Source organism: Kogia breviceps, chromosome 2 (genome assembly GCF_026419965.1).
Source record: "Kogia breviceps isolate mKogBre1 chromosome 2, mKogBre1 haplotype 1, whole genome shotgun sequence".
NCBI lineage: Eukaryota > Metazoa > Chordata > Mammalia > Artiodactyla > Physeteridae > Kogia > Kogia breviceps.
This window is the reverse complement of record NC_081311.1, coordinates 791,016-817,654: the sequence shown is the minus strand read 5'-3', so window position 1 is coordinate 817,654 and position 26,639 is coordinate 791,016. Positions and strand designations below refer to the sequence as shown.

At 57.4% G+C, this 26,639-nt stretch overlaps 1 protein-coding gene across 3 annotated transcripts in view; it reads left to right on the top strand.

The window, feature by feature from the left end:
• INPP5A (inositol polyphosphate-5-phosphatase A) overlaps positions 1–26,639 on the top strand; it is a 178,437-nt gene that overhangs the window by 61,652 nt on the left and 90,146 nt on the right. For all 3 annotated transcript variants that reach the window (XM_059054989.2, XM_059054988.2, XM_067023792.1), the window contains exons 3-4: positions 20,472–20,572; positions 24,145–24,232. In XM_059054989.2, coding sequence (XP_058910972.1) covers positions 20,472–20,572; positions 24,145–24,232 — 189 coding nt within the window. The remainder of the gene's footprint in view (positions 1–20,471; positions 20,573–24,144; positions 24,233–26,639) is intronic.

Below are 26,639 nucleotides of genomic sequence, written 5' to 3'. Positions count from 1 at the left end.
GTGACTGGCTGGTGGGTGGACACTGGCCGGAGGCTCTGGGGGAAGCCTTTCGGGACGAGCTGCTAGTTCCGGCACCTTCCGTGGAGCCACAGTTGGTTGGGCCCCTCGTCTGTGGTCAGTTCTGTGCTGGATGCCGGGGGGCCGCCCTGGAGGGACGACAGAGGACTCTGCTCCTGGAGCCTGTGCTCCACAGGGACAGGCAAGGAGCACAGCCAGGACCAGCCCAGACGTCCACCCACGAGGACCAGCCTCGCAGCATCGGGGTCCTTGGCAGAGCGCGTGGGACCCTGACGGGGCGTTGAGAGGCCACTCTGGGAACTGGTGGACGAGTAGGGCATCCTGCTCAGCGGGGCTGCCGGCCGACCGTGGGCCACCAGGAGGCCAGCGTGGCCGCAGCCCGCAGAGCCCGGGGTAGGGACAGCGTGACGAGCCCAGCACGTGTGTTCTGCGAACAGGAGGAAGTGTGGATATTGGGGGCCGGCCTCGGGGCTGCTGAGACCTCAGGGGCTGAGGGGTGGCAGCTGGCGGGTCCCCTTGGGGGTGCTCGGTGCCCTGACCACCCCATACGGGACACGTGGGCCGCTGGGCAGCCCTGGGCTCCTGCCGCCCCTGCTGGCACTGGGGGACGGCCACCTGGCAAGTCGGTTGGTCTGAGCTGTCCACACCTGACCCCACCAGACGCTCAGGCCACCGGTGGGGACGGGGTGGGGCACGGGTCCTGCTCCCGCTCTGGAGATGCAGCCAGATCCAGAGGGAAGAGTCCAGTGAGGTGTGTCTGCCTGGGCTATTTGGAGGCGGGCGGTGGTTTCGGCTGGGAGGGCAGGTGGGTCCCCGGGGAGCATCTGAGACCCTGGAGGGTGGGGTTGGCAAGAGGCCATGGTGGGGGGTCTGTGGTAGTGAGTGGGGCTCGTTTCCCCATCACTTGGGGGTTCTGAGCTCTTCCTTCCCCACATTCTGCCCTGCCCAGGTGGAGAGCTGACCTCAGGGCCCCGGCCGAAGCCTGGCCTGGCAGAGCCATTGCGTCAGCTCCAGGCGGGCGGCTGTCCGAGGGGTCGGGGCGAGACCACCTTCCCGGTCGAGGGCTCACCTCGGGGGGCGCAGGCCGGCTCCAGCGGCTCCCCTCTGCCTGTGGCCGTGGAGTGAGAGGCCCTGGTGTGTGGCCGGAGCCATCCGTCCAGCTCTGTCTGTTCCCTGGTCTGTGTTAGTTTCGGCCAGACAGCTGTCATGTTTGTTCGTTTGGTTTTCACGGCTGGGCCTTGGCAGTGCCCAGGAGCACAGGGTGTGAGATGTGGTGCGTAGTGGGCCTGGCTCCAGGCTGGGAGGGCTCTTGGCAGTGACGGCCTCAAGGATGCAGGTGGGAGGCCTGTTCAGGCGCCGGGCTGCCCTCGGTGAGAGGCCCCTGGGAGCAGTCACGTGGAGCCGGCATGAGACGCCGACTTGACAGGCCCCAGACTGAAGGCGCGGGGCTCACGTCCAGCCTTCCTTTTCCCTCCCGTTTTACTGATGACCTGGAGCCTCGGTGCAGTTAGGACAGGAAGTAGCCGGTGGTCTGGGGGTGAGTTCAGAGGGCGGCGGCTCCACTTTTGGTGAACTCTGACCCCCAGGAAACACAGACCTCCTCCTTTCTGAGCCTCCTGGCGGCACACTCAGCCGTGTCGGGCTGTTTCTGGAACCAGATCCCCACCGGTGGGCAGGCAGCTTGGTGCTTCTCTCGAGGTCGGTGTGCAGGGTGCCTGCATCCTTTCTGGAACGCTCCGCCTTGGCAAAGGGAATAGAACGTAAGGAGCGATGAGAGCTGCGGGCCCTTCTCCCCGGTTTGCAAGCAGAAGCCTCTTGAGGAGGAAGAAATTTCGGCGGCAAAATTCTTAGAAGTAAGATTTCAACACAAGCCCCCCGTCTTTCTTGGGCCAACTTGGTCAGTGGGGTGCCCAGCCCCCTGCCCGCAGCCCAGCAGCTGTGGGTCGGGAAGCCGAGCAGCCCCACCCAGAGCAAGGCCAGCGCTGGCCCAGGGCCCGGGGGGCAGGGCCCCGAGACATGGGGTGCTGGGTGGCTGTGCTTTTTTAAAAAAATCCTAGAGTTTCTATTATGCAGTTATGATATTTTTCAAAGTAGGCTTTTAATGACCTGCTTTTATAAACAGAAGAACCGAATACAACCTTCATGTTTTCTAGAACCCTTGGAATAATTTCTGCTTTTTTGTCAAGCTTGATCACCGTAAAAATGTAGGAGACAGGAGAAAATGCCGTTTGCGTTCCCATCCTTACTTCTGAACTAGGATTTTCATGTGCTCTGTCCCGAACGTGGCCACAGCACCAGAGAGGGTGGTCAACCTTCCAGAAGACGCAGAGCCTGGCGTCACCCCTGCTGGCCTCCCCATGCTTCCCTGCCCTCTGTGCCCATCCCAGCTCTGACCTCTCCCCAGGCCTCAGGCCCCTGGAACCATCGCCAGCGACCCTCGCGCACTTCCAGGCCAGCGGCAGCCTTGCCAGCCCCCCTCATGGTCCCTCAGGAACCTCCCTCGGGCCCGCCACACCCCCGTCCTTTCTCTGTGAGCAGAGCCCAGTGCCCTGCAAATGGCAGCCAGGTCCTGCTGCCCTCCTGCCTCCTGTCTCAAGGGCGGAGGGCCCAGGGTCCGTGCGGGGCCTCCAGGCGGCCCCGCGCACTCCGCTGCCTTCTGTCCCTGCTCAGTTCCCAGGCGTGGCTGGGGTCTGGGCCCCTGTCCTGGCTCCCCCGCCCCACTCTCCTAGTCCTTGTGGTTGCTGCCCCTCGGAGAGGCCCCTCCCGGTCACCCTCTTGGCCTCCTCCAACCTTATCTTGCTCTGTGGATTCATCACTATCTGAACCTGTATTCTGGAAAAGCAGCCACCACCTCTGCCGTGGCCTGGGTGTCTGTGTCCCCTCTGCCCCCAGATTCATGGGCTGAAGCCTCATCCGCACTGTCTTGGCATTTGAGGCGGGTCCTCTGTGAGGTGATTAGGTTCAGATGAGGTCATGAGGGTGGGGCCCATCATGGGATAAGTGCCCTTATACAAAGAGGAAGAGACCATGGCTTGGGAGGTGCCAGCCACCGTGCGGGGTGCTGGGGGCCAGACACCCCGCCCTCGGGAACTTCCACGGTGCTGCCAAGATACAGCCGGAAACAGCCCAGGGTGGCCCAGGGCCCGCTCGGGGCTGGGGTGCAGGCACCGGCTGGCAGGGTCCTCAGGAAGGCCCTGGGCGAGGCTGCAGCCAGAGCTGAGGACGGGCGGGCACAGCCACTCTGCCTCTGGTGGTCACTAATCCTGGTGACTGCAGGCCGGGTTGGTGGGAGGTCGATGTTAACTTCCTAGTTTACAGAGATGGTGCACTCGGGGCAGGGCCCATCCTGCTGCTGCATCCCTGGAGCCTGGAGTGTGTCTGCGCGTGGCACGTGCTCAGCTCTCAGCTGAGCAACAGTGAGGAAACAGCACAGAGCAGAGGAGGACAAATAAGTGTCCCCACCCCCATTCTGCCTCCGCTTGACGCCACACCCTCATGTCTAATGTCCGTGTGTCCCGGGGAAAAGGCACCTTCCTTAGCCAGTCGCAGGTCAGCACACTTGGACAGCTTACTCTTTGTTTGGTAAACTGGGAAATCTTTCTATGTAGATTAATATACACTCACTCTTTTAATGGCTTCAGGGTATTTCATCAAATGGATGGGATAGGCCATCATATTTTAAAGTCATTTTTCTATCGATGGCCCTTAGCTTGTTTCAAGTTTATAGGAATGCTACAGATAAATTATAAAACAGGTATGACGCTGGCTCACATCCAAACGTGAAAAACGAGCAAATATTGATGATTTTTTATTGAGATAATAAATATTTGTTATTTACTAATGAGAGATCCAGTAAGATGTTAGAACTGGTTCAAAGAAGAATCCAAAGAGCAAATGTGTGGGCCCTCCTGTCTGTGGCACTGAGATGATTTTGCAGAAGGGATGCAGGACTGGCCAGGAGTGAGCTGTGTGCCACCAGACGCTGGCGTTCTTTTTTTTTAAAAAATAAATTTATTTATTTATTTATTTATGGCTGTGTTGGGTCTTTGTTGCTGCACGCGGGCTTTCTCTAGTTGTAGCGAGCGGGGGCTACCCTTTGTTGCAGTGCGTGGGCTTCTCGTTCCCCACGCAATGCCGTGGCATCTCTTGGTGCAGAGCACGGGCTCTAGACACGCAGCCTTCAGTAGTTGTGGCACACGGGCTCAGTAGCTGTGCTTGCGGGCTCTAGAGCGCAGGCTCAGCAGCTGTGGCGCACGGGCTTAGTTGCTCCGCGGCATGTAGGATCTTCCCGGACCAGGGCTCGAACCCGTGTCCCCTGCATTGACAGGCGGATTCTTAACCACTGCGCCACCAGGGAAGCCCGACACTGGCGTTCTTGAGGTCAAGAATCTTTGCATCACTGCTGGTGTTTAGAATTCACAGAACTGTAAAACAGCTCAGAGATCATTAAAGACAGAGATAACCCAAACAGGGACAGGGCACCTCTAATCTTTTATGCCCATTTGAAAGTCTTTCACGATTTTCCCTGACAATAACTTAAAGAATAATGGGATGAGTAATATCTGCTTCCAGCTAACATGGAGAAACAGGTACCAAATTTATCCTCCTGCCTTAAACAAATTAAGACCAGAAAACATATATGAAACAGTAGTTTTCAGACCTCAAGCAGCAGGCAGGACTGAGGGGATGAGAAGGGAGCCTGTACTCACCCCAGTTTACAGCCAGAGAGAACTTCTAGGCTAGTGTCCAGCAAGACAAAATTTACAATTTGATGGTTTACAACCAATAAAAAATGACCACGCAGGCAAAGAAGCAGGGAAACAGGACCCTTAAAGAAGAGTAAAGTCAGTCAACGGTATGGCTAGAGGTTTATCAGTTTTATTGACCTTGGAGAACCTGCTTTTGGTTTTATTGATCACGCCAATGTTGTTTTCTGTTTTTTCTTTCACTGATTTCTGCTCTTTATGTTTTCCTTTCTTTTCATCACTTTGGGTTTAATTTGCTCTTCTATATGTAGCTTCTGAAAGGAGGAGACAAGAGTGACCAATTTTAGAAATTTGACATTGGGGAATCATCACTAAAAATCCTGCAGACAATAAAAAGACAGTAAGTGGGCTTCCCTGGTGGCGCAGCAGTTGGGAGTCCTCCTGCCGATGCAGGGGACACGGGTCCGTGCCCCGGTCTGGGAGGATCCCACGTGCTGTGGAGCGGCTGGGCCCGTGAGCCGTGGCCGCTGAGCCTGCGCGTTTGGAGCCTGTGCTCTGCAACGGGAGGGGCCACAGCAGTGAGAGGCCCGCGTACCACAAAAGATAGTAACGGAAATATCATGAACAACTTTTTGCCAATAAATTTGGACACTTATATGAAAGGAAGATGTTTTTGGAAAAACAAAGGATCAAAGCTAAGTCAAGAAGAAATAATTGAGCTCTCTATTAAATTAAAATTCTGCTAAACACTTTCCCACAAAAAAACCTCTCCAGGACCAGATGGTTTCACTGACGAATGCTGTCAAACATTTAAGCAAGAAACAATAACAATTCTACAGAAACTTTTCAAGAAGACTAAAAGCATGGGCGATGCTTCCTAACTCATCCTGTGATGCAAGCAGTGCCCTGACAGCAAGGGCAGACAGAGGCGTCACAGAATAAAAAGATAGATCCGTATCCCCCATGGAGTAAATGCCCAAATTCATGGAACTTTAGCAAATCGAATATATGAAACTATATATTTATATATATATAAAGATACAAGTGACACGCATGCGTATAAACAACAACATATCAAAAAGTTAATGCATCAGGACCAAGGAACACAAGCCTGGCGTTAACATGTAAAGTTAATAAATAAGATTACCCATGTCAACCGATTGAGGAAGACAAACCACATGATTATCTCGGTAGATGCACAAAAAGCATTTGCCAAAATTCTACAACCATCTCTCATGCAAACTCCCAGCAAACTAAGAATAGAGAGGAGCTTGCACAGGCGCTTCTGTAAAGGGCACTACACACCCCACAGCTGATGCGATGCTTTTTTGCCTCGAGAGTGGGATTAGAGCAAGGATGCCTGGTTCCATGTCTCTGTTCAGTGTGGCAGTGAAGGGCCTAGCCAGTGCTGCCAGGCAAGAAAGGAAATAGAGCCACACAGATCTGAAAGGAGGAGGTTAGACCGTTTCTGGGCTGAAGGCATGACTGGAAATCATGAGGAATCCAGAGAAACTTTACTATTACAAATATAAGTCACCTTATTTAGTTTGCAACATATAAGATCAATTTGAAAAAACTTTTTTTTCTATTAGATATGATCACTTACAGTAGCACCAAAATGAAATACTTGGATATAAAGCTAATGAAATATGTTAATGTCTGTACACTGAAAACATAAAACACTGATGAAAGAAATCAGGGAAGATACAAGGAAATGGAGAGGTATACCATGTTCATGGACTGCAAGACTCAATTATGTTAACATGTCAGAACCACTAATTGATCCACCAGTTTTGAAGTTCCAATCAAAATCTCTGCAGGACATTTTGGTAGAAGACTGCAAGATGATTCTAAAATGTAAAATGTATATGGCAGAGCAAAGGAACTAGAATAGCCAAAACAGTGTTGGAAAAAAAACAGTTAAGTTTAAGGAGTCACACTTTCTGATTTCAAGACTTACTACAAAGCTACTGCAATCAAGACAGTGTGCTTTTGGGAAAAGGATAGAGATACGGATTAGTGGAACAGAAAAGAGATGCAGAAACAGAGCCACAAATATGTCTAAGTGATTTGCAAAGGCTAAAAGGCTATTCATTAGATAAGGGACAGTCTTTTCAACAAATGGTGCTGAACCAATCAGACATCCATTTGCAAAAAAATTTTTTTCCATACTTTGCACCATACAAAAAAATTAAAATACGTTGTAGACTTAAATGTAAAAGTTAAAAGTATGAAATTTCTAGAAGAAATCTTAAGACAAAAATTTTGTGGATGGCAACTAGACTTGTGGTGATCACTCTGTAGTGTATACAGGTGTCGGATTACAATGCTGCACACCTGAAACGTACATTAAACAAATTTAGCTCTAAGTCGTTGTCCCCTCCCAAATCTTTACGAGCTTGGTTAGGCAACGATTTCTTAGATACAACACCAAAAGCACAACTCATAAAAGAAAAATGCTGATAAATTAGAACTTTGCATAATTAGGAACTTTTGCTCTTTGTAAGACACTGTTAGAGGAATGAAAAGGCACCCCAGATGTGGGAGGGATATTTGTAAATCACATTTGATAAAGGGCTTGTATCCAGAAAGTACAAGGAACTCTCAAAAGTCCATAATAAGAAAGCAGAGAACCCAGTTTACAAATGAGCAAGGATTTGAATAGACACTTTACGGAAGAAGATACACAAATTGGTAAATGTGTGAAAAGGTGCTCCACATCACTAGTCTTTCAGGAAATGCAAAGTAAAACCACAGTGAGATATCAGTTCGTATGTGTCAGACTGGATACAATTAACAGAACCCTGACCACGTCCTGTATTGACAAGGATGCAGTGCACGCGGAGGCTGCTGGCAGGAACGCAGGACAGTGAGGCCACCGTGGGAAAGCCTGTCTGTCCATTTCTGTGAAGTCAACACATGCCCACCGCGTGACCCAAGATTCCCACCCTGTTTACCCACCTGACGTGGTCGCGTATGTTCGCAGAAAACCTGAGGTGGTGTTTCCGCCGCTTTCCTTGTCGTACTCTGCGAGCCAGACTGCGGCGCGTGCCCTGATCCGCTGATGTGGTCGTGGGGACAGGAGCGATGTGCTCCTACAGGAAGGATCGGGGCCCGGAGGAGGCGAGACCAGGGGCACGGGCCCTGCTCGGGTTCTGGGGGTGCTGGGGGCGCAGGAAGTGCCAGTTCTTCCCTCTGCCCCCTGCTGTGGGCTCGGCTGCCGCGGATCTGCAGCCGCCCCCCCCCCCCCCGACACCCCGTGCCCAGCCTCACCCGATGCGTCAGCGTCTGAGGTCCTTTACAGAGACACAGAGCTGGTGACAGGCCGCAGACGTCGCTCGCCTGTGCTGTGCCCGCGGACGCCAGCTCGTCCTCACGGCGAGCTAGGCACAGCACGGCGGCTCTGGGGGCCCCAGTGGTGCCCCAGCGGAGAAGCCTCATTGGCCCTCGACGAGCCGCTCGCCCGTTGGTGTCGGCGTGGCTGCATTCTTTGCCCCTGATACTGGGACAGAGGCCCACCCGCCTCGGAATCCACTGATGTGGTGGCACCAGTGCGTCCAGGCTGCCCTTCTGGAAAGTGCTCTGACCCCTGACCCGGGGACCCCTTCCGAGGTGGATACTGGGGGGCTCACGCCCACAGGGCCCCGCAGCTCAGCGACTGGTCGGGTGTGATGGACTTTCAGTGATGGGGCAGAGGGTTCGTTGTGCTGTTCGCTGTAACTATGCGAAGGCACCTGCGTTAAATCCATGCACGTGGGCACAACGGGCCGCAGGGCTCCGGGCGACCCGTGTCTCACGTTCCTCCGACCCGTTTCCTTCGGTCGTAGCTGCCGCGTGGCGGGCGCTTGCGGCCTTTCACTCCTGCGACGGGGTCAGACTGCCAAACTCTGTTTCCCACATGAGGAAAGGGAGGTTTAGAGGTTCCGAGACTTGCCGGGTTGCATTAACAGGACTGTGCCCGTCGCTGTGATTCCAAAGGCCCCTGAGCTGGGAGATGCGGTGCTGGGGGCACGGGGGCCGCAGAGGGAGGCGGCGGGGCGGGGGGGCGTTGATGGGAGTCGGGCCCAGGGTTGGAAGCGGGTCAGGTGGCCTCCCTGACTGAGAACAGAGGAGGAGGAGGCGAGGACACAGGGATTCTGAGGTGGGGAGGAGAGTGGCGTTAAGAAGAGGTGGATGCAGGCCGGCCGGAGGGGCGGGGCCGGCCGGAGGGGCGGGGCCTGAGGACCTGCGGAGACTGGGCTCACTCGGGCACCCGAGACCCCAGCGCGGGGACCACGTGGCAGCTGGGAGAGGCTTGGGGCCCCGGCAGGGAGAGGAGATGGGTGCAGGGCGGGGGCCTGTGGGCCAGGACTCTGGAGGCTGCCTCATTGGGGTCCAGGGTCCCTGTGGAATTGGGTCCCGGGGAAGAGACAGTCTTTAGGGGGTGGCTGGGGGCTGGGGGGAAGCCACTGTGATTAAAGGCCGGGGGCAGGGGTGGGGGCTTATCTGGACTCTTTTAGACGGTGATCACAGCCCCCTGTGTGCTGCAAATGGCCCCGAGGAACACGGGGCCGGCTTCAGGAAGGAGGGCTCCAGAAGCCATTCCAAGGCATCTTGTGCTGTGCCCAGGAGTCTGTGGCCGCCAGCTGGCCCTACGGTCAATGTGGAAAGCTGGGTGGGCGTGTGCGGGGTGGGTGGTGGCCTCACGTGTCTGCCAGGACCTGCTTTGATCCTGCTCCCCTCCTTGGTTGGGGAAAAGTGCTTTTTAAATTAAAATCAATCCGTTCATATACAACTCTGATGTCCCAAAGCAACAGGTTTTGTTAAGAGTCAGCCAAGCTCCATATTTCTGCCTCTTTAAAAGGAGCAGTCTTGTGTCCAGCTGTGTGGGTCTGGTGTAAAGCAGTGGCTTGCCCTGCCTGCCCGACACTGCTTCAACTTTGCACTCGGTGGTCCAGCATGCCTGTAGGTGCCACGGCCAGTGGCTGCACTAAGAAAACTCCAGCCCTGCACTTTGGGCTGGACGGCCAGGCCCGCACCCACCCCGAGGACGCGGAGCGGCCCTCCTGCCCCACGCGGGGCCAGGGAGACAACCTTGCTGATCGGACGGCCAGGCCCTCTGCCTGCTGACGAGGTCACAGAAACTCGTGGTGCCCTGGGTGCTGGCTGGCGGCTGCTATGGGGCCTGGGCTCTGGGATGGCACCCCGTCAGGGCACCAGGAGCTGAGCCTGGGCCTCCTGGGGGCAGGCACCCAGCCTCCACCCCCCAGTCCCAGCTCAGCCCTGGGGCAGAGCGGGGTCAGTCTGGGTGTCCAGAGGACACCCCTGCCTGCCCGGGCTGAGGGTGGGCAGACGTTGTCTGCAGGGTGTTTTCAGGCGTAGTTGGTAAATAGCAGCCATCTTTCCTCTGGAGGAATTCCTTTGTCCCTTTTGGGCTCCTTATCTTGGCTCTCCCGGCTTCCACTGGGTTGTTTGTAGGATGTAATTCCTTTTTAGGTCACTCAGATACTTCTCTTTGGAGAAAGCCTAACCAGGCCTGGCTGTTTCTATTTTTAGTGGGGGGGAGGGGAATGGCAGGGCTGCTCTCCTGCCTTCTGGGAGCGGAGGGCCGCCTTCTCACTAGGCCACCTGCACAGCATCAGGAAGGGGCTGCTTTTGGGCCTCGTGGTGTGTATTTTTTGTTTTTAATTCCCTAGGCTCTTCCTTGCCAAAATTTCTACTTCGCTCTTTTCCAAAATATTTTTCTTAAGCCTTCCTATGAACGAACACACCTATTTTAATCAGTTGCCTACTTTTCCCCTGAAGTTCGCAGAAGCTCCTTTTTTTGGTAAAGAATTTTGGCCGAGGACGTGTGCAGTTTGGGCAGTGACCTTGTCCCGGGTGGGCAGGGTGGGAGCCAAGCTAGAGCCCAGGTGGGCGGAGGCGCCAGACACCAACCCTCCCCGGGGCCTGGAGCCCTCTGCCCCGTCCAGTTTCTGCTTTACTGAGTTCCTTCCAACCAGACGTGGCCCGAGCGTGCTGCCCACACCTTGGAGGGACTTTCCTGTCCATCCTCAAGATGTCCATGCCGTCGGCCCCAAAGGGCTCTCTGTCTGGGCTCATTCAGGTTCCAGAGCTCCTTCCCAGAGGCCGGGGAAGGCCAGCAGCTCCATCCTCAGCTGCCCAGAGAGCTCCAGGCCGGAACTGGCGCGTGTGGTCCTGGGGCGGGAATGACTGTGTGGCCCCGGGGCCTGGGGACATCCCCGCAGCCGGTCCCAGCACCGCATTTGTGGTGACGTCGAACTGACCTGCCGTCTGGTGCTTGCTCTGTGTCTGGCCTGTGCACGGTGACTGTCCCAGGCAGGCGCGTACGGACGTGGACGCTCAGAGAGCCCAGGGCAGCAGGCACGGGGGCTTATTCTGTGGCCCAGCGATGACCCTTCTTGGTGAGTGGGCCACGGAAGCGGGGGCGCCGTGCAGCTGCGGCCTGGACTGTTTGGTGCGGTCTGTTAGGGCAGCGTGCGCACGCGCGTGTGTGTGCACGCGTGTGTGTGCTCCTGTGCGTGGGAGTTTCTGTTGCTGGCCACGTACACACGTGTGGTTGTGTGTCTTCCTGACGAGCCCTGTCTGGTTCCCACGCATGCTTTTCAGCCCCTCGGGTCCCCCGCCGTCGCTGAGGAGCCTCCCAGGCTTCCCGTGTGTCCGTCTGCCTGTGTTCCCTTCCGCAGCGACTCTGCACGCCCGTCTCCCCTGGTGCCGGCGCCGCCTCGTCCCGCAGAACCTTCCGTGCTGTCCCGTACGGGGCCCTGCAGCCCTACCGCTCAGCGTGGGCCCAGACCATCCACGTTTAACGTAACCATTGATGCGGTTGATTGGGGGTCGGCCGTTTAATTATCTGTTTCATGTTTGTACCTCCTGGTTTGTCCCTTTGTTTCCCCATTTCTGCTTTCTTTTTTAAAATTTTTTGCCTTCTATTTAAATTTGCTTATTGGCCTCTTGTCTTTTGTAAACTATTTTAAAGTGGTTGCTGTAGGTTTCGACACGGGCCTGAAGGGTTCCCCTGCTTCTGGTTAGCATATGCTCCTTCACGTATGACGTATGAACGTTGGCATCGTATGGGTTTCTGCGTGGCGTGTGCTTTAGGTCCACACGCGTGGAGGACTCCGGCAGGCGGTATTATCATTGCTGCCTTAAGTAGGAGTCAGCACCACCTCCCCGCCCCCTGCCCCGCCCCCCCGCCCCCTGGGGGCAGCCACGCCCACTCACAGCATCTTGTCCACACCTGCCCAGTGGCGTTGCCGCGGAGACTGCTGGCCTGCAGAGCCTACCATTTCACCTGGCTCTTGAGGTTAACGTTTGCCCAGCTCTGCTCTAGTAGGTCCCGCATGAAGGGCTCACGGGGACAGAACTGACCAGATTTTGTATGTGGAAAACTGTTTTTCTCTGGTTTCGATGTTTGAAGGGCAGTTGGCTGATACGTATGTCATCCTTGCCTTACACTTTGTCTCACTGAGGTTTTCAGTAAAGGTTCTGCTGCTGCCTTGACTTGTACGTTGGTCCTGAAAATTTGGTGAGGGTCTCATTGATTTTGTTCCCTGGAGACCTGGAGGATGGCGTCTTTACCTTTGAAACCTAGTGGTTTCGCTGGGGTCTGTCCAGGAGTCAGTTGTTCTGGGTTAATTTTCTCAGGTGCTCGGTAAGCCCTTCAGTGTGTGAGTTCAGGTCTTTCCCTATTTTTGGAAAGTTTTCTTGGGTTACGATTTTAAGTGTCAGTTCTGGTCCATGGCTTTGCCCTTCTCTGGGGACCGTGCTGGCAGATGTCCTTTCACTGCCCGTCGACCAGCTCACTCCTTTCTGCCCTGCCCTCTCCATGACGCCGTTTTCACTTTCTTGCTGAATTTTCCTTGAAGCTGATTCTCCCTTGGGCACTTTGTAATTTGCTCTTCTTCTCTGTGATGATTTTGTCTTTTTCTCCCATTTCTTTCCTGAGGTTAGTCAGCACTTTTCTTTCTCTCTTTTGGGTCCATTTCTATTTTAGTTTTGTGTTTCTAATTCCAAGTGTTTTTTCATCACCTCAATGCTTGTCTGAGTGTGTTTAACTCTGTTTGCAGTGTCGGCTTGGAATGCTGTGCTGCTTTGTGATTCTTTCTCAGGGGCGGAGGGCCTTTTCCTGGGGTGGGATGTGTACATTTTTGCTGACTTGTTCACAGCAGCTTTGCAGGGACTTGAACTTCCTCTGGCTTGTCTCCATGGTGTCGGCATGGGTAGGATTCCTAGCTTCACAGCGCCCTCTTCTGTCTGTCCGGCGAAGTCCGGAGCGCCGGGGCCACCCTGCCTGGCATCAGGCAGTGAAGGGGCAGCCTCTCCTCTGTCTCAGGGTTTCTGTCTCCCCCTTTCTCCTCTGCTCTTTTATCCGGTTGCCAAGGCCACCTGCCCTCTTGGCTGTCCCTTTTTCTCTCCAGAAGCAGTCTCACTAGCGCCCTGCAACCTGGTCCTGTGGGCCGGTGCTTCTGGGGATTTTCCCTCGAGGGTTTCTGGCCTCCAACCCCTCCCCCAGCCCCTCCCGCGCCCGCAGGGCCTGGGGCGTGCAACTGGGCGCGGTGCTCTGGTCACCAGGCAGTGCATTAGATCCAGAACTTGTTATCTTATCCCTTGAGGCTGTGCCCTTTGACCTACATCTCGCATCCCCTCCTCCCTCCCCAGCCCCGGCAACTGCCTTTCTATCCTCTGTTTCTGAGTTTGGCTTGTTTAGATTCTACGTGTGAGTGAGGTCATACAGGGGGTCTCTGTGACTCACTTCGCCTGGTGGGTTGCCCTCCAGGTTCTCCCTGTGGTCGCAGCCGGCTATGTAGCTGGGATGCTTTCCTAAGGAGACGCTTGCCCTCCTTGATTTCCTTCCCCAGAGGCACAGATACAGAGCGCGGCAGGATAAATTCTTGCTTCATTCTCTTTATCTACCAGTTTCCAGAACAACGTCCTGACTCCAAGACCACTAATGTGTGGGGTTTTCAGTATCGCTGTGAACTCGTGGATACAAATATATCGGTGTATGTGATTTTCAATCCAGTGTACATACACCCTAGTGGTCTGTCCTGGATGGAGTTGGAGCGTTAGTCGCTGCTCTTAACGTGCAGGAGGGCATCCAGCCGTCCAGGTGACTCTGTCGGGCTCCTGACCCCTCGCGAAGCCCCGTGCTGCCCCGCTGGTGCTTTTGCCGCCAGAGGTGGCAGTGAGGCTCTTCTGAGTCTGCTCTTTCAGCAGGAGCTCCCCGTACTTGGCTGCAAGTTTATCTCTGGCTGTTCAGGGAGAGCCTCGTGTGGATCTGTTCCGTCACCTTTGGTTGTAAGTGAAACGTGCGACTTGTGGGCGTAGAGAAATGGCAGCAGCGTGTCCCTCGGTGTACGCTGTTCGTTTCCATGATCATTCATTACTTTTCTTCTGAAACGTTTCATGATAAGGATCTTGTCATTTTAATAGCTTCATTTTCAAATGAGATGTGACTTTGGCCTCTTTAGGTTACATTTCGGCATGATTTCATCTAAACACCTCCTTTTGGCTTTTGAAACGTCCTCTCATGCCCGCTGTGTGTGGAGGGGGCACCTGAGGCCACGCCAGCTGGAACCTGCGACCAGGCATGGCTGGGCCTGGCGAGCGGCCCTCGAGGTCGCTGACGTGTGCGGGGTCCCGGTCGGTGGCATGTGGGGCGATCGCTTAGCAGTCCTGGACTTGGGGCCTGTGTCCACACCACTTGAGGTCACTGTGGTTCGACAGGACTGCACTGCTCCCTGGACTTTGGTTTTCCAGGGTTGCCACTCTCTGCACCCCTTGGCCACCTGCTCTCGTCGGGGGGTGGGGAGCGAGGGCCTCCCCTCCTCCACTGTGTCCCCGTCGGGTTCCCTGCACCTGCCGCCCGGGCTCCACTGGCAGGAGCTCCTCCAGGTGCGTCCATGTAATGCAGGTGGCTCAGGTTTAGATGGACGGGACCTTGGTCAACAGCCGGGCGGAAGCACGTGCTGAGGCCTCCCGCACATGCTTCTCCGCGCAGAGGGGAACCCAAGCAAGACACACACTCGCTGGGAAGTTCATAACCATCGTGACGGTAACCGCCCACGGTCTGACTTTTCACACGTGCACTCAGGGCAGGTGTGCTTGTTGTCACTAAAGGTGATCGTTCGTGCTCGGCCATCGGGAAGTGTCGTTCGGGTCATTGTGTAGAAGACGCTGAGTTTCAAGAGTTAAAATAACATCAGTCAGGGCTTCCCTGGTGGCGCGGTGGTTGGGGGTCCGCCTGCCGATGCGGGGGACAGGGGTTCGTGCCCCGGTCCGGGAGGATCCCGCATGCCGCAGAGCGGCTGGGCCCGTGAGCCATGGCCGCTGAGCCTGCACGTCCAGAGCCTGTGCTCCACAGCGGGAGAGGCCACAACAGTGAGAGGCCCGCGTACCGGAAAAAAAAATAATAATAATAACATCAGTCATTTTATTTGGCTGTTGATTTAAACTGATAATCAATTGAAATTCAGTTTCAGGTTCATTTAATTTCACTGTAATTTAAATTTGGAATGAAATTTAGTTTAAGTTGAATTGTGTTTAAATTTAAATCTAATTGTGATTACCAATTAAAATGTGTTGGATAGAGGTCATCCTTCCCCAGAAAGTGGCTCAGTCGGGGGCAGTGCTGCGGGCACACAGGGGCTTCACCTCTGCTGGCTGGGGCTCCCCGGCCTCCGTCCGGGCAGAGCTGCGGCGCAGGGCGTCCAGCCGGAAAGCCTTCCTCCCGCTGAGCTAGGGCAGATGACTTGGTGTTTGGGTAAGACCGGAACGCAGTGGCGGGGACTGGAGGGAAAGGGGTGGAGGGGCGGGAGCTGCCCGCACGGCTCCAGGCCGTGGACACGCAGACACGCGGCCCTGGCTGTGTGCCGAGTCACAGGCGCTGGCGCCGGGCAGGCCGGAAGCACCTGCGTGTCTGTGGTGCGTTTGCGCCCAGCACCTCGGCCGGACTGGAGCGTGGCCTCCTGAAGAGGGGCTCAGGTCGGGGGGGTGTCAGGAGAAGAGGGACAGCAGGTTCCTTGGTCAGCAAGCCCTTTGTCCGTGCCCAGGGCTTTGCTAACCGGTGGTCTTCAGAGACCATGGCACCAAAGGGGTTACAGACGTGGCCATCCTACAATCGTCCTTCAGCTTGGGACTCCGGAGGCTGGAAGGTGGGTACGTGGTGTGGCAGGGGCTGCGGCAGAGGGGTAGACGGCACCCCCCCCGCCGATGTGTGGTTGCACGTGACCCACGCCGGGCTCTGTTGCTTGCAGAGTGCCAGCCACTGGGGGCGTCCTGTGACACAGTGGGTAGGCAGAAGTCCCCGGCGAGAGCTTTCTTGTCTAAATAAAGTAGGCAAAGCACTAGAAAAGAAGCCCTTTCCCCTCTTCCTTTAACCTATGCCCTTTCCGCTTCCTCCTGCCTGGAATGTAGACACGAGGCCTGGGGGCTTTGCAGCATGCTGCGGTCACAAGGGCGACAGCCGGCGCTCGCAGCGGCAGAGCAGACGTAGTGGAAGCAGCTGGTTCCTGGATGCCGTCTGCGAGCAGGTGCACCATCTCTGCCTGCCAGGCCGGCCTCCTTATGCAAGTGGCTGGTTGCTGGCCAAGCACAATCCTAACGGAAACCCCGTAAGCCAGCCTTTCTGAGAATTGTGAATAAAACTCATTTACCTGATCAGTTTGTTTGCTGATACAGCTCAACTCTTCATTTTGCCGCTTTCCTTTGTGAGTTTATGGCATGAAGAAGTGCTCCTGGAGGGCTTTGCAGCACCACGCCTTTTCTTGGAGGTGGAGATGCAAGAGGCCCTGGAAGGAGCACGGTGGGGCAGGGGAGACACACGTGGAGATGAGCCTGGGGTCGGACGGACTTGGTGCGCAGAAGAGCGGGCCGGGAAGACGAGAGGCAGAGGAACCCCAGCTCCGCGCTTGCTTGGGGCGCCCTATCTCTCCCTCTCCCTGAACCTCCTTCCCTCTCCGCTCCGTGGTGCCCGCCGGACCCCAGCCTCGCACGCCAGGGCGAGGTGGAGCCGTGCGGCCAGGAGCCGGCAGACCGCCGGGTTGGTGCTGAGCGTCGCCCCTTCCCAGTTGTTTCAGGCAAAGCCCGAGTGGCCGGGCTGGGCCTTCGGGAGGAGCGTTGACAGTGCTGCAGGGAGAGGCGCTCCGCGCAGGGTGACCTCGGGCTGAGAGCGGCGGGCTGTCCGGCCCCATGAGTACCCGGGAAGCCCACAGCGTGCCCATCGGGCTGTTGCCCGCCCCGTGCGTCCCCGGGGCCCCTGTGAGCTCAGGCGCGGCCCCCCACGGGCGCGAGGTCCCAGCCCGCCCACCCCCGGGCCGGCGTTTGCTTCCTCAGCTGTGGCTGTGAAGAGGCTTCCCTGGCCCACAGCAGGGCTGGAGCCCCGGCAGCTCCTGGAGCGCCCACCTCGGTGGTACCGCCAGGCCCCTTCTCTCGCCGGTGCCCGGTCCCCCTGCCATCCGTATGCAGGCCTCGTCTCTCCTTTGCAGCTGAGGATCGGGCGGGCAGGCGGGGGCTGCCCTGAGCCCCTGCTCCTCCAGGCCCTGTAGCTCAGGCAAGACCGCCACGGGTTTCCGAGATAAACTGCCGCGGAGACGGCTCCATGTCCCAGGAGGGGCCCCCCCTGCTGGGCGCTGCCCGGATGCTCTGGAGTCCGCACGAGGGGCGTCCGCCCGCTCCCAAGGAGCTGCTGTTGTTGGATTTCTCCATTTTCTGAGATTTGTGGGATCAGAGTCAAATGTCCGAGGAGTTTCATGTGATTTAAAGAGTGAATTCTGTGGCATAAACGGCTGTTTCAGTTTAAACCACAGCAGAGCGTCGTCTTACGAGGGAGACGTGTATGCGATTTGGGTGAAGGCAGACAGGTGGGCAGGCCTGCCCAGAGAGACCCTGTGTGTCTGTGACTTAACGCGGCCGCACGTGGGACCCTCGTCCTCGCTGCCCTAATTCAAGCGGCTCCGCTTGGCTTTTCCTGGGGACTTGGGTCGTGGTCCCAGCCGCCACCTGGGGACCTGCAGCCTCGGTTACAAGAGGTGACAGTGTGAGCTGCAGGGACCTGTCGCTGACTCGGGGCCCCTCCTCGCCCACAACACCCAAGCGTCTCTGGGGCTGGCTTCTCCTCTTCCCGCCCCTGTCGTTGAGCCGGGCAGAGAACACGCTGCAGAATTACAGGAACTGGTGTCACGAACCTTACGGTCACGCTCGTGACGATCTGCCCGTGTCAGAGCCTCGCGTTCACTTTGTGTGACGTCACCAGCTTCCCAGGGAGGAGCTGCTCCTGGGGGGGTTCTGTGCCCCCGTCGTGAAGGTCTGGTTTTATATGTTGTTCCAGGTGCTGCAGAGGGTGGGTGACAGAGCTGCGCATATCACGGAGCCTTTGGTGGCTTCCGCGTGGCCAGGCTGCTGTGTGTACCTGTGGGTGTGGCTGGCATTGGGCCTGAGGGCAGATGGGTCCGGTGATCTGAGCCAGGCTGGCCCGGAGCCTCTCCTGACTGGGGTCCCTTGTGCCCTTTGCATCCAGGCTTCAGGCCCGGAGACCATTCTGCAGTCTTTTCTGGTTGGTGAATGTGATTTGCAGCGTGGACACCCCTGGGATTCCTGAACTTTGTCTTGTAATCATTCCATGCCGGCAAGGGCCGCGCGGGGAGCATCGTGTGTGAGGGCGCCTGCCAGGGGCCCGCCGGCGGGTGGCATCCAGCTCGTCCCGGAGTCTGTGTTTTAGCGCCTGTGCGGAGCAGGACTGAGCTCGCGCGAGGCGAGCCTCCTGTTCCCCGTTCCCCGTGGGCAGGGCTGTGGCGCCGCCAGCTGGGGAAACGTCTGGGCCTGTTCTGGTCCCCGTCCCCGAGAGCCTGAGTCCTGAGGCTGGCGGCCAGGGACCGAGAGAGTCCACGCCTGTGTTCAGTGGGCGTCCCGTAAACCCGCGTAAACGGACCGTAGGGTGTGAGCCAGGGCAGGCCGCTCTACCCGCTGGCATCGCCTTTCCCACGCGGCTGAAATACACTTTCTGGTCTGAATTTTCCTCCTGTTTAAAGAACCTCCCCGCCTTGGGGACTGTGTTTTGATGTCACAGCTGGAGCAGGACCAGGTCCAGTCACTCTCCCCAAGGCTGGGCGTGCTGCCTGCCGTCGGCGGGTCAGGGGCGGCTACTGTTGGGCAAGGCTTCCTTCTGAGACTCGCGGAAGCGTGGCACCCAGGGCCTGATGCCCTGCGTCCTCTGTCCCCATGGCTGACTTTCCGGCGTGGCCTGGCTGAACCCGAGATGCAGCCACTTCCCATCAGGGACCACACAGCCGTTGTTCCCAGCGCACCCATCTCCGCAAGGCCCGTTGGATGCAGCCCTCACCTGTCCACGGTGCACTGACCTCCGGGCAGGATGCGGTGGTGGCCGCGGTCGGGTTCAGGAGCTGACACTGTGGCCTTGGGCGCGGATGGCCTTGTGTAGGGGGCCAGCCTCTGGGATGGTGGGCTTGGTGGGGGGACAAGGCAGTTCTGTGGGTTTTGGTGAGGGCTTCAGAGCCGGCAGTGTTGCCGTGTCAGCAGGTGCCAGGGAGGGGGCGGAGAAGCGCAGAGCCGAGGAGGGGCAGAGGGGAGGGCGTGGGCGGGCGCGGGCGGGGACGGGCAGCCTCTCGGCCTCCAGGTGCCCCGCCTGGCCTCCTGGCACGCCTCCCTCGCCGCCCTTGGCCCGGGCCCCAGCGGCCCCTCCCCTCCCAGGAGCCCTCGCCACTCCCCACCCAGGCTGTGCTGACGGCCCGGTGCACTTCCCGGCACGGCTGCCTCGTCACCACACAGGGCACCCCATCGATGACTCGCTCTCCCCGGCGCCCCAGGAGGGCAGGGCCGTGGGTGCCTGGCCCCCTCGCGAGCACGTGTGGGTCGACCCCTGCTCAGGTGACCTGCGGGTGGCCCCAAGACGCCCAACGTGGCTTACGGCAGGGGTGAGACGCAGGCCCGTGCCACCGCCTGGGGGCGGCTGGGTCCGTGCTGGGTCGGGTGCGGGCAGCGGGGGCAGCGGGACGGCGCTCTCGGGACCATCTCTGTGAGCCTCCCGGAGGAGCCGCTGGGGGCTCAGTGGCCGCAGCTTCGAGGACGACTCCAGGTCGAGTGGCTGAAGTGTGGGCGGGTCGGGCGCTGCCTCGGGGCCAGTTTGGTCGGAGCCCAGCGGGCAGGGGGCCCTGGCGACCAGGGAGACGCGGCGGGCCTGGCCCCGTGGGCTGCGGTGGGCGGGCAGCACTGAGAGGAGGTGGGCCAGGCTGGCCCAGGGGCCGCGTGGCTGGACCGGGTCCCGCTGGTGGCCGCAGCCGTGTCCCGTGCCCCGTGTCCGGCCTGCCCCGCGGGGCTGGGGAGGGGATGTGCGCGTCCGTCGGGCGTGAGACGGCGCCAGCTCCTTGCACGGCCACCTTTGCTCCCTCCCGGACGGTAAGAGACACGCGCACGCACAGCACTGACACACACACGACACGTGTGTGCTTGCTCCCTCACAGGGGCCGTAGCAGCCTCAGCGATGGCTGCCCTTACGTGTGGGATTAGGATGCGTGTTCGTTCCTCCGGGCCTTTGCAGGTGCCCTGCAGCTGACGCGTGGGACTCGATAGTTGGGAGGAAATGCCGCGATTACTGAGGAAGGTTCTGAGGAATTGGGAGCCCAACGGGGAGGGGACGGCCCTGGGGACCGCGATCCTCAGGACTTGGGGGGAAAGCGCTGGGGCAGGAGCCCCGCGGGGGCCCTGACGCTGCCGTGTGTTCCTCCCCAGGTCGTCCACACGCACAGGCCGCACTTCCTGGCCCTGCACTGCCAGGAGTTCGGAGGGAAGAACTATGAAGCCTCCATGTCGCACGTGGACAAGTTTGTCAGGTACGTCCCGGGGCAGCTGCTGGTCCCTCAGCTTCCTCCTGGGGTGGGGGGCGTGCCCGTGTGAGCGCGAGGCCCGGGGTGAGGCCCTCGGCTCCAAAGAGGAGGCGTGGCCTGGGGCGGGGTGACAGCACCCCCGGGTCCAGGCCGAGATGCGGTCCCGTGGGCCGATGGCTGTGAGCCTGCTCTTCTGCTGCTGCGGCTCGGGACCGACGGGGCTGGTGTCCACGCGGCAGCTCACAGCTTTTCCGTCACAGCGAGACGGGCACAGAGCGCCATCGTCGGTGTGGCTCTCTGGACGGCGGGCCTGCCCGGTGCCGCTCGGGAAGCCTGGGCCTGGGCCTCGGGAGATGGACGCGGGGGTGGCGGCAGGACAGGTGGGACGGCAGGCCTGGGCCCAGAGGCTGCGTGCCGGACAGTGCTGGGTATCGGCAGCCGCCGGAGCGTCCTTCCTGCCTCTGGCCCCAGTGCCTGGGGCACCCTCTCTGCACTGTGTCCCCTGCGATGTGGCCCGGTCCTCCCCGACCCCGGACCCCAGGCCCCGTGACTGCTCCCGTCGGCGGAGTGTGGAGAGGTGACACGTGCCACTCGTGAGGCTGGTCCTTGAAGGCGGCTGTGGGCGGGGTGGGCCGGGGCCACGTGCGGTGTGCAGATCTGCGGGTGGGTGGCCTCTGTCGCTCTCAGCCTAGGGCCCCGCCCGAGGCCGAGTCCAGCTGCTGTGCCAGGCCCCGGCCCCTGTCACAGTCCCCAGCGGCGTGGAGTGACGCAAGCCATCCATGTTTTCAGCCTGTCCAATTGTGGGGTCCTTTGTTAAAAGGCAAATTTTTAAAAGTTACCAGACTTTCCCCAAATAATCTATAATGTAAGGCAATTTCAATCAAAATGTTTTCTTAACACTTAAGCTAACACTAGAATTCAGATGGAAACGCAGAGAGGCGGGACTCGCCGCAGTACTTCTGAAGCACAGCAGGGGGGGGTGTCCTCAGCTCCCCCGGCCCCGAGGGCCTCCTGTGTGTGTGTGTGTGTGTGTGTGTGTGTGTGCGTGCGCGCGCGCGCGCGGGCGGCACCTAGATGCGCGGCAGTGGAGCTCCTGCCCTGCTTCACCCCAGCGTGTAGCAGGTGGCGGCTGGGTCACGGGGCGGCACCGCTGGTGCCCTGGGCCAGGACACCGTGAAGCTGGGTCCCCAGCACGTCGCAGTTCTCTCCACACGCGGGGATGGGTTTCAGTTATTACCGAGTCAGTGTAAAAGGCCCGAGGACAATTCGAGAGTAAAGTGTTGGAGAGCATGTACGGAGAGATTTCTTTAAAAAGGTGCAAAAGTGCAGCCCACAAGAGGAAAGACTGACTCATTTGACAATGTTGAAGTTAAAAGCTTTATCAAAAGACACTATAAACAAAGTAAAAGTTTAGCCACACTTGGGAAAAGATATGTGCAACATACTTTACTGACAGAAATGGTCAGTATTTAAATATATAAAGAACTGCAGTAAGTCCGTAAGAAAAGAGCACCTTTGGAGAAGTTGGGCACATCAGTGAGAAGCAGACGCAGGTGAGGGGCAGCGCCCGGCAGGCCGTGCGTCCGAGCTCGCGGGATCCCACGGCTCCCGTCCCCTGCCGTCCCCCTGCTGTTGTCGGAGATGTTTTACTCCTGCCTGTGCTCTGCGTCACATGCATGTTGTTATTTTTGCTTTCAACGGTCAGTTGCCTCTTGAAAAGGTTAAAAAGTGAGAGAACGTGTCACCTGTTTGACTAGTCACCTGCCATTCCCGGGGTGAGTCCTTCTCCGTACGATCAGCTTTCTCTCCAGCACCATTTTCCTTCAGCCTGAGATCTTGAACATTTATCTCAACACAAGTTGCTGCTGATCAATTCTCTCAGCTTTTGTTTATCTGAAAAAAGTCTTTGTCTTTGTTTTTGAAAGATACTTTTGTATCTTTTATAAACAGAATTCTAGCTTGTCCATTTTTTTCCTTTCAGTGCTTTAAGGATATTGTTCCATTGTTTTCTGTGTGCCATTATTCCTGAGAAGAATTGGGCTGTTGTTCTCATCTTAATTTTCTGTATATAGTGTGTCTTTTTTCCTGACTGCTAAGTTTGTCTTTCTAGCTGGTTAGCAGCAACTTGATTGTTTTGCTTTAGTTTGATTTTCTTTGTGTTTATTTTGCTTGGGGTTCTTTGAGCTTTTTCAACCTGTAGGTTTATGACTTTACTGAGATTTAGGAAAAGCTTTTGCATGGTTTCTTCCCTTCTCTTTTTTTCTTGGACTCTGGCTTCCTGATGGTAGACTGTCACACAGGTCTCTATAGCTCTTTCAGTTTTTTGGGGTTTTTTTCGGCCCATTTTTCCTCTTTGCTCCAGTTTGGATAGTTGTGTCTGTTCTTCTTTACATTTTAATCTGCTGTTAGGCCTATTCAGTGAATTTATTTCTGATGCTGTACTTTTCAGCTCTAGAACTTTCATTTGTGTCCATGTTTTCCTTTACATCTTTCGTTACATTTATAATAGCTGTTTCAAGTTTCTTTTCAGCAAACTCCATCATTTTAATCCTTTCTACATCTGTTTCTGTTGCCTTTTTTGTAGATTATGGGTCATATTTGTTGCTTCTTCAACATGTCAGTAATTTTGATTCTGCTGCTGTGTGTGTTTCGTGTCTGTGCCTTGCCCCCTAAAGCATGTTGGGGTTCATCCCAGCAGGCAGGTAGGTGCTTGAGGACTAGTTTGATCCTCTCAAGGCTTATCTTCTTCCTTCCCCTCCTCCCTATTCCTTCCTGCCTTCCTCATTGTCACTCCTTAAAGCTGGAGCCCCTCTTCCTCCTGCCCTGAGTTCTAGCTGGTTGCATGGCACCCATGTCCTCCACCCGCTGCTGGGCGCTGGTTGCGGGGGGGTCAGGTACCTCTGTCCATCCGGTGCCATCACACAACTCGAGGGTGCACGGCAGCTCGGTCCCGGCCACGTCTGTAGAGATGGCGGCGAGGTCGCCTGCCGAAGGCTCTTCTGAAGGTGCCAGAGTGTGGCCATGAGGTGTGCAGTCAGGGCTGGAGCCTGTTCAGGAGGGACGTCTGGAGACCCTTCCCTCCTTCTTGCTGCAAAGCCTTGGCCACTTGGTCACGGTCCTCAGCTTCTCTCCTGTGAGGAGCGGGACTGCCCAGGCCTGGGGGCGCCTGCGTGGCCTCTGTGAGGACCGGGTGCAAACAGCCAGGACGCCCCACAGGCTGTGGACTCGAGCTTTCCTGGCGTGTGGCCCTGGGTGAGTTCCCAGTGTCATCTTCCCGAGGGGCCCCCGTCCTGCTCATCTCACGGCCGGCAAGGAGCGGCCTGCGCTGAGGGCGCATAGTGGGTCTCAGTTTATGCCACCTTCGCCTCTCTTCCCCCTCCCCCCTTCCCCCTCCCCCACCTTCCTCCCCCCTTCCCCCTCCCCCACCTTCCTCCCCCCGCCACCCCCGTTGCTGTTGTTTTCAGGACAATGTAAAGCATGGTTTCCAAGCTGCCATTCCTGTGCTTCGTAAGCACTCCTATGAGAGGGTGAGGTGTCTGTGTGGCTGTGCGTTAAACAGCTCCCTCTTTTCCTTACAGAGAACTTCTGTCTAGTGACGCGATGAAAGAGTACACCAGGGCGCGGGTCTACCTGGATGAAAACTTCAAGTCCCAGGAGCACTTCACGGTGAGTGCTCTTTCCTTCCGTGGAATAAGCGTTGGACAGCCAAGCGTTGGCTGGAGCTGCCATCCTCTGATTACGTAAAGAGACTCGGTGGGCAGCGCTGTCACGGGCACAGGCGGCCATGCGTGGATTAGTGTGACAGTGGTCTGGGGGACCGCGGATGCCCGGGGAGGCGGCCCTGGCTGGCGTGGTGGCCATGGGTGTGCCGGGCGCAGGGACAGGCAGGGGCGTCTCGAAGCAGCGAGGTTGGTCGGCTCTGAGTGGCCGTTGCTGGTGTGAGGCTCACCGTCTAGAGGCCCGTGTTTGGGGGCCCTGAAGCCTGTGCTCCTCAGCGTCTTGTGTCACCTCCCCTCCGTGGCCCCTGCTGCAGGTGCGGGTGCTGGGTCCCCTCCCCAGTGCATCCCTGGCCCAGGGATCTGGCAGCAGGTGACCATATGCCCGCTGCCTGGACTGGGGCTTGTGTGCGGGGAGCGGGGGCTGGAAAAGCGGCCTGCATAGAGCGGCCGGGGCAGAGGTGCCACCGCGCTTCCCCTCTGCTTAGAGAGGCTCCTGCCAAGTTCCAGTCCTTAAATTCGGGGTGTCTGATGCCAGTTATGAGGTAGTCACGGACTGCAGATTCGTGTCTCTGCCTTTAGCTGCATCTGCAAGGTCCTGCGTCCCGGGGTCTTGACTCTGCCACGCTGCTCAGTGGGGGGACCCTCGCCGCATTCACAGGGGCCTCACCCCACGGTGACGGGCCCAGCAGGGCCTCGAGGGCGGGGACACAGCCCCCTCCTCTCTCTCCCCTTTCTCCCCGATGGCGCCGTCCCCTCAGCTCATCCCACAAATAAAAATGCTTTCCCCAAGTGGGACTTATTCAGATGAAAACTGCAGTGTCTGGAATGAGAACCACACCGTTATCAGCAGGTTAGGGCCACAGCGTCAGGAAGAGCCCTGCAGGGCAGCAGCCGCAGGAGCTGTGGAGAAAGAAGGACTTGGCGATGGGCGTCGCCCAGTGCCAGGCCGTCAGGTGGTGTCTCTGGAGCCCAGGAGGGCCGGGAGAGGAAAGGGCGTGGACAGGTCGTGGCTGGATCTGTCAGAGTTTGATACAATGTGTAAACCCGCAGATCCAGCCACTGTGACAAGCGTCAAGCGGTCAGCACCGTCCCCCGGTTGCTGCTGGTGGGTTAGCGGGGCCCCTCCTCGCCTCCCCCTCTCAGAGACCTCGGTTCCTGCTCGGCCAGTAGCACCGCCATGGCCCACCGTGGCCCTGGTCACCTCTGCCTCGTGGACACCATGCTCGGGCCCTCACAGTCTCCTTTAGGTGGCAAGATGAGTATTTTACAAGTAAAAGGATGAAGAAAAAGACCATCCACACGGGTTCTGAGAAGGTAGGAGTGGCCGAGTTGATATCGAAGGAGCCGTCAGTGCGAGGGCTGTGACGGGGCCAGGGCGCAGGGGGCAGCTCCCCAGGGGGATGTGGCAGCCCATCGTGTGGGTACCCGAGTCAGAGCTATGTGTGCGGGAAAGCTGGCAGAGTCCCTGACAGCCGGCGTGAACTCACGGGCCCCCGTGGGACATGGGGCTGGCGGCTGCACGCGCAGCCCCGGAACGTGGACAGGGCACGTGGCATGTGGCACGCTGAGGAGCGAGGCGGGGCTCTCGACCTCCACTCTCCCTGGGAAGGCGAGTCTTGCTCTGACATTTGTCAGGATGGGTGCAGGGTGGCCTGTGGTTGGAAGGGGGTCTGTCCCGAGGACTCGGGCATTCCCACCCTGGCGGCCAGAGCACAGGTGGTCTGGGGCCTGGACGAGTCGTGGCCTGTGTGTGCACATGGAACATTCCACACACTGAAATCTGGGCCGCAAACACAGCTCAGCACGTGTGGGAGATTGAGGTCACACAGAGGAACTAAATTAGGAGTAAACAAAAACGGTATTTGGAAAAGTCCCCAATATTTGGAAATAAACAAGAAACTTGTAAATAACCCATGAGTCACAAAGGACATTAGAAATTATTTCCAATTACATGAAAAACAAACTAAAAACCTTCAAAATTTGTGAGATGCACCTAAAGTAGTGCTTAGAGGGAAATTTCTAGCATTAAATGCTTACATTAGAAGTTTCTAAAACGAAGAACAAATTTAACCAACACCCGTACAAGAAACGAAATCGTAAAATAAGACAGAAATCAGTGAAATAGAAAATGGAATATTAGAGAAAATCAACGAAATCAAACTGATTCCTCAGAAAGGCTGACACATCTGATACACCTTTCCCAGTGGACCAGAGACTGAGGCAGGGGTGGGTGGCCAAGGGAGAGTGGAGGCGTTTGTTTCCCTGGGGCGGAGGCCTCCGTGCCCCGCGGGGCTCTGTGTGCGCCTGGGGCTGAGTCAACAGTGAAGCGTGGGTATCAGCTTGTTAGTGGACAG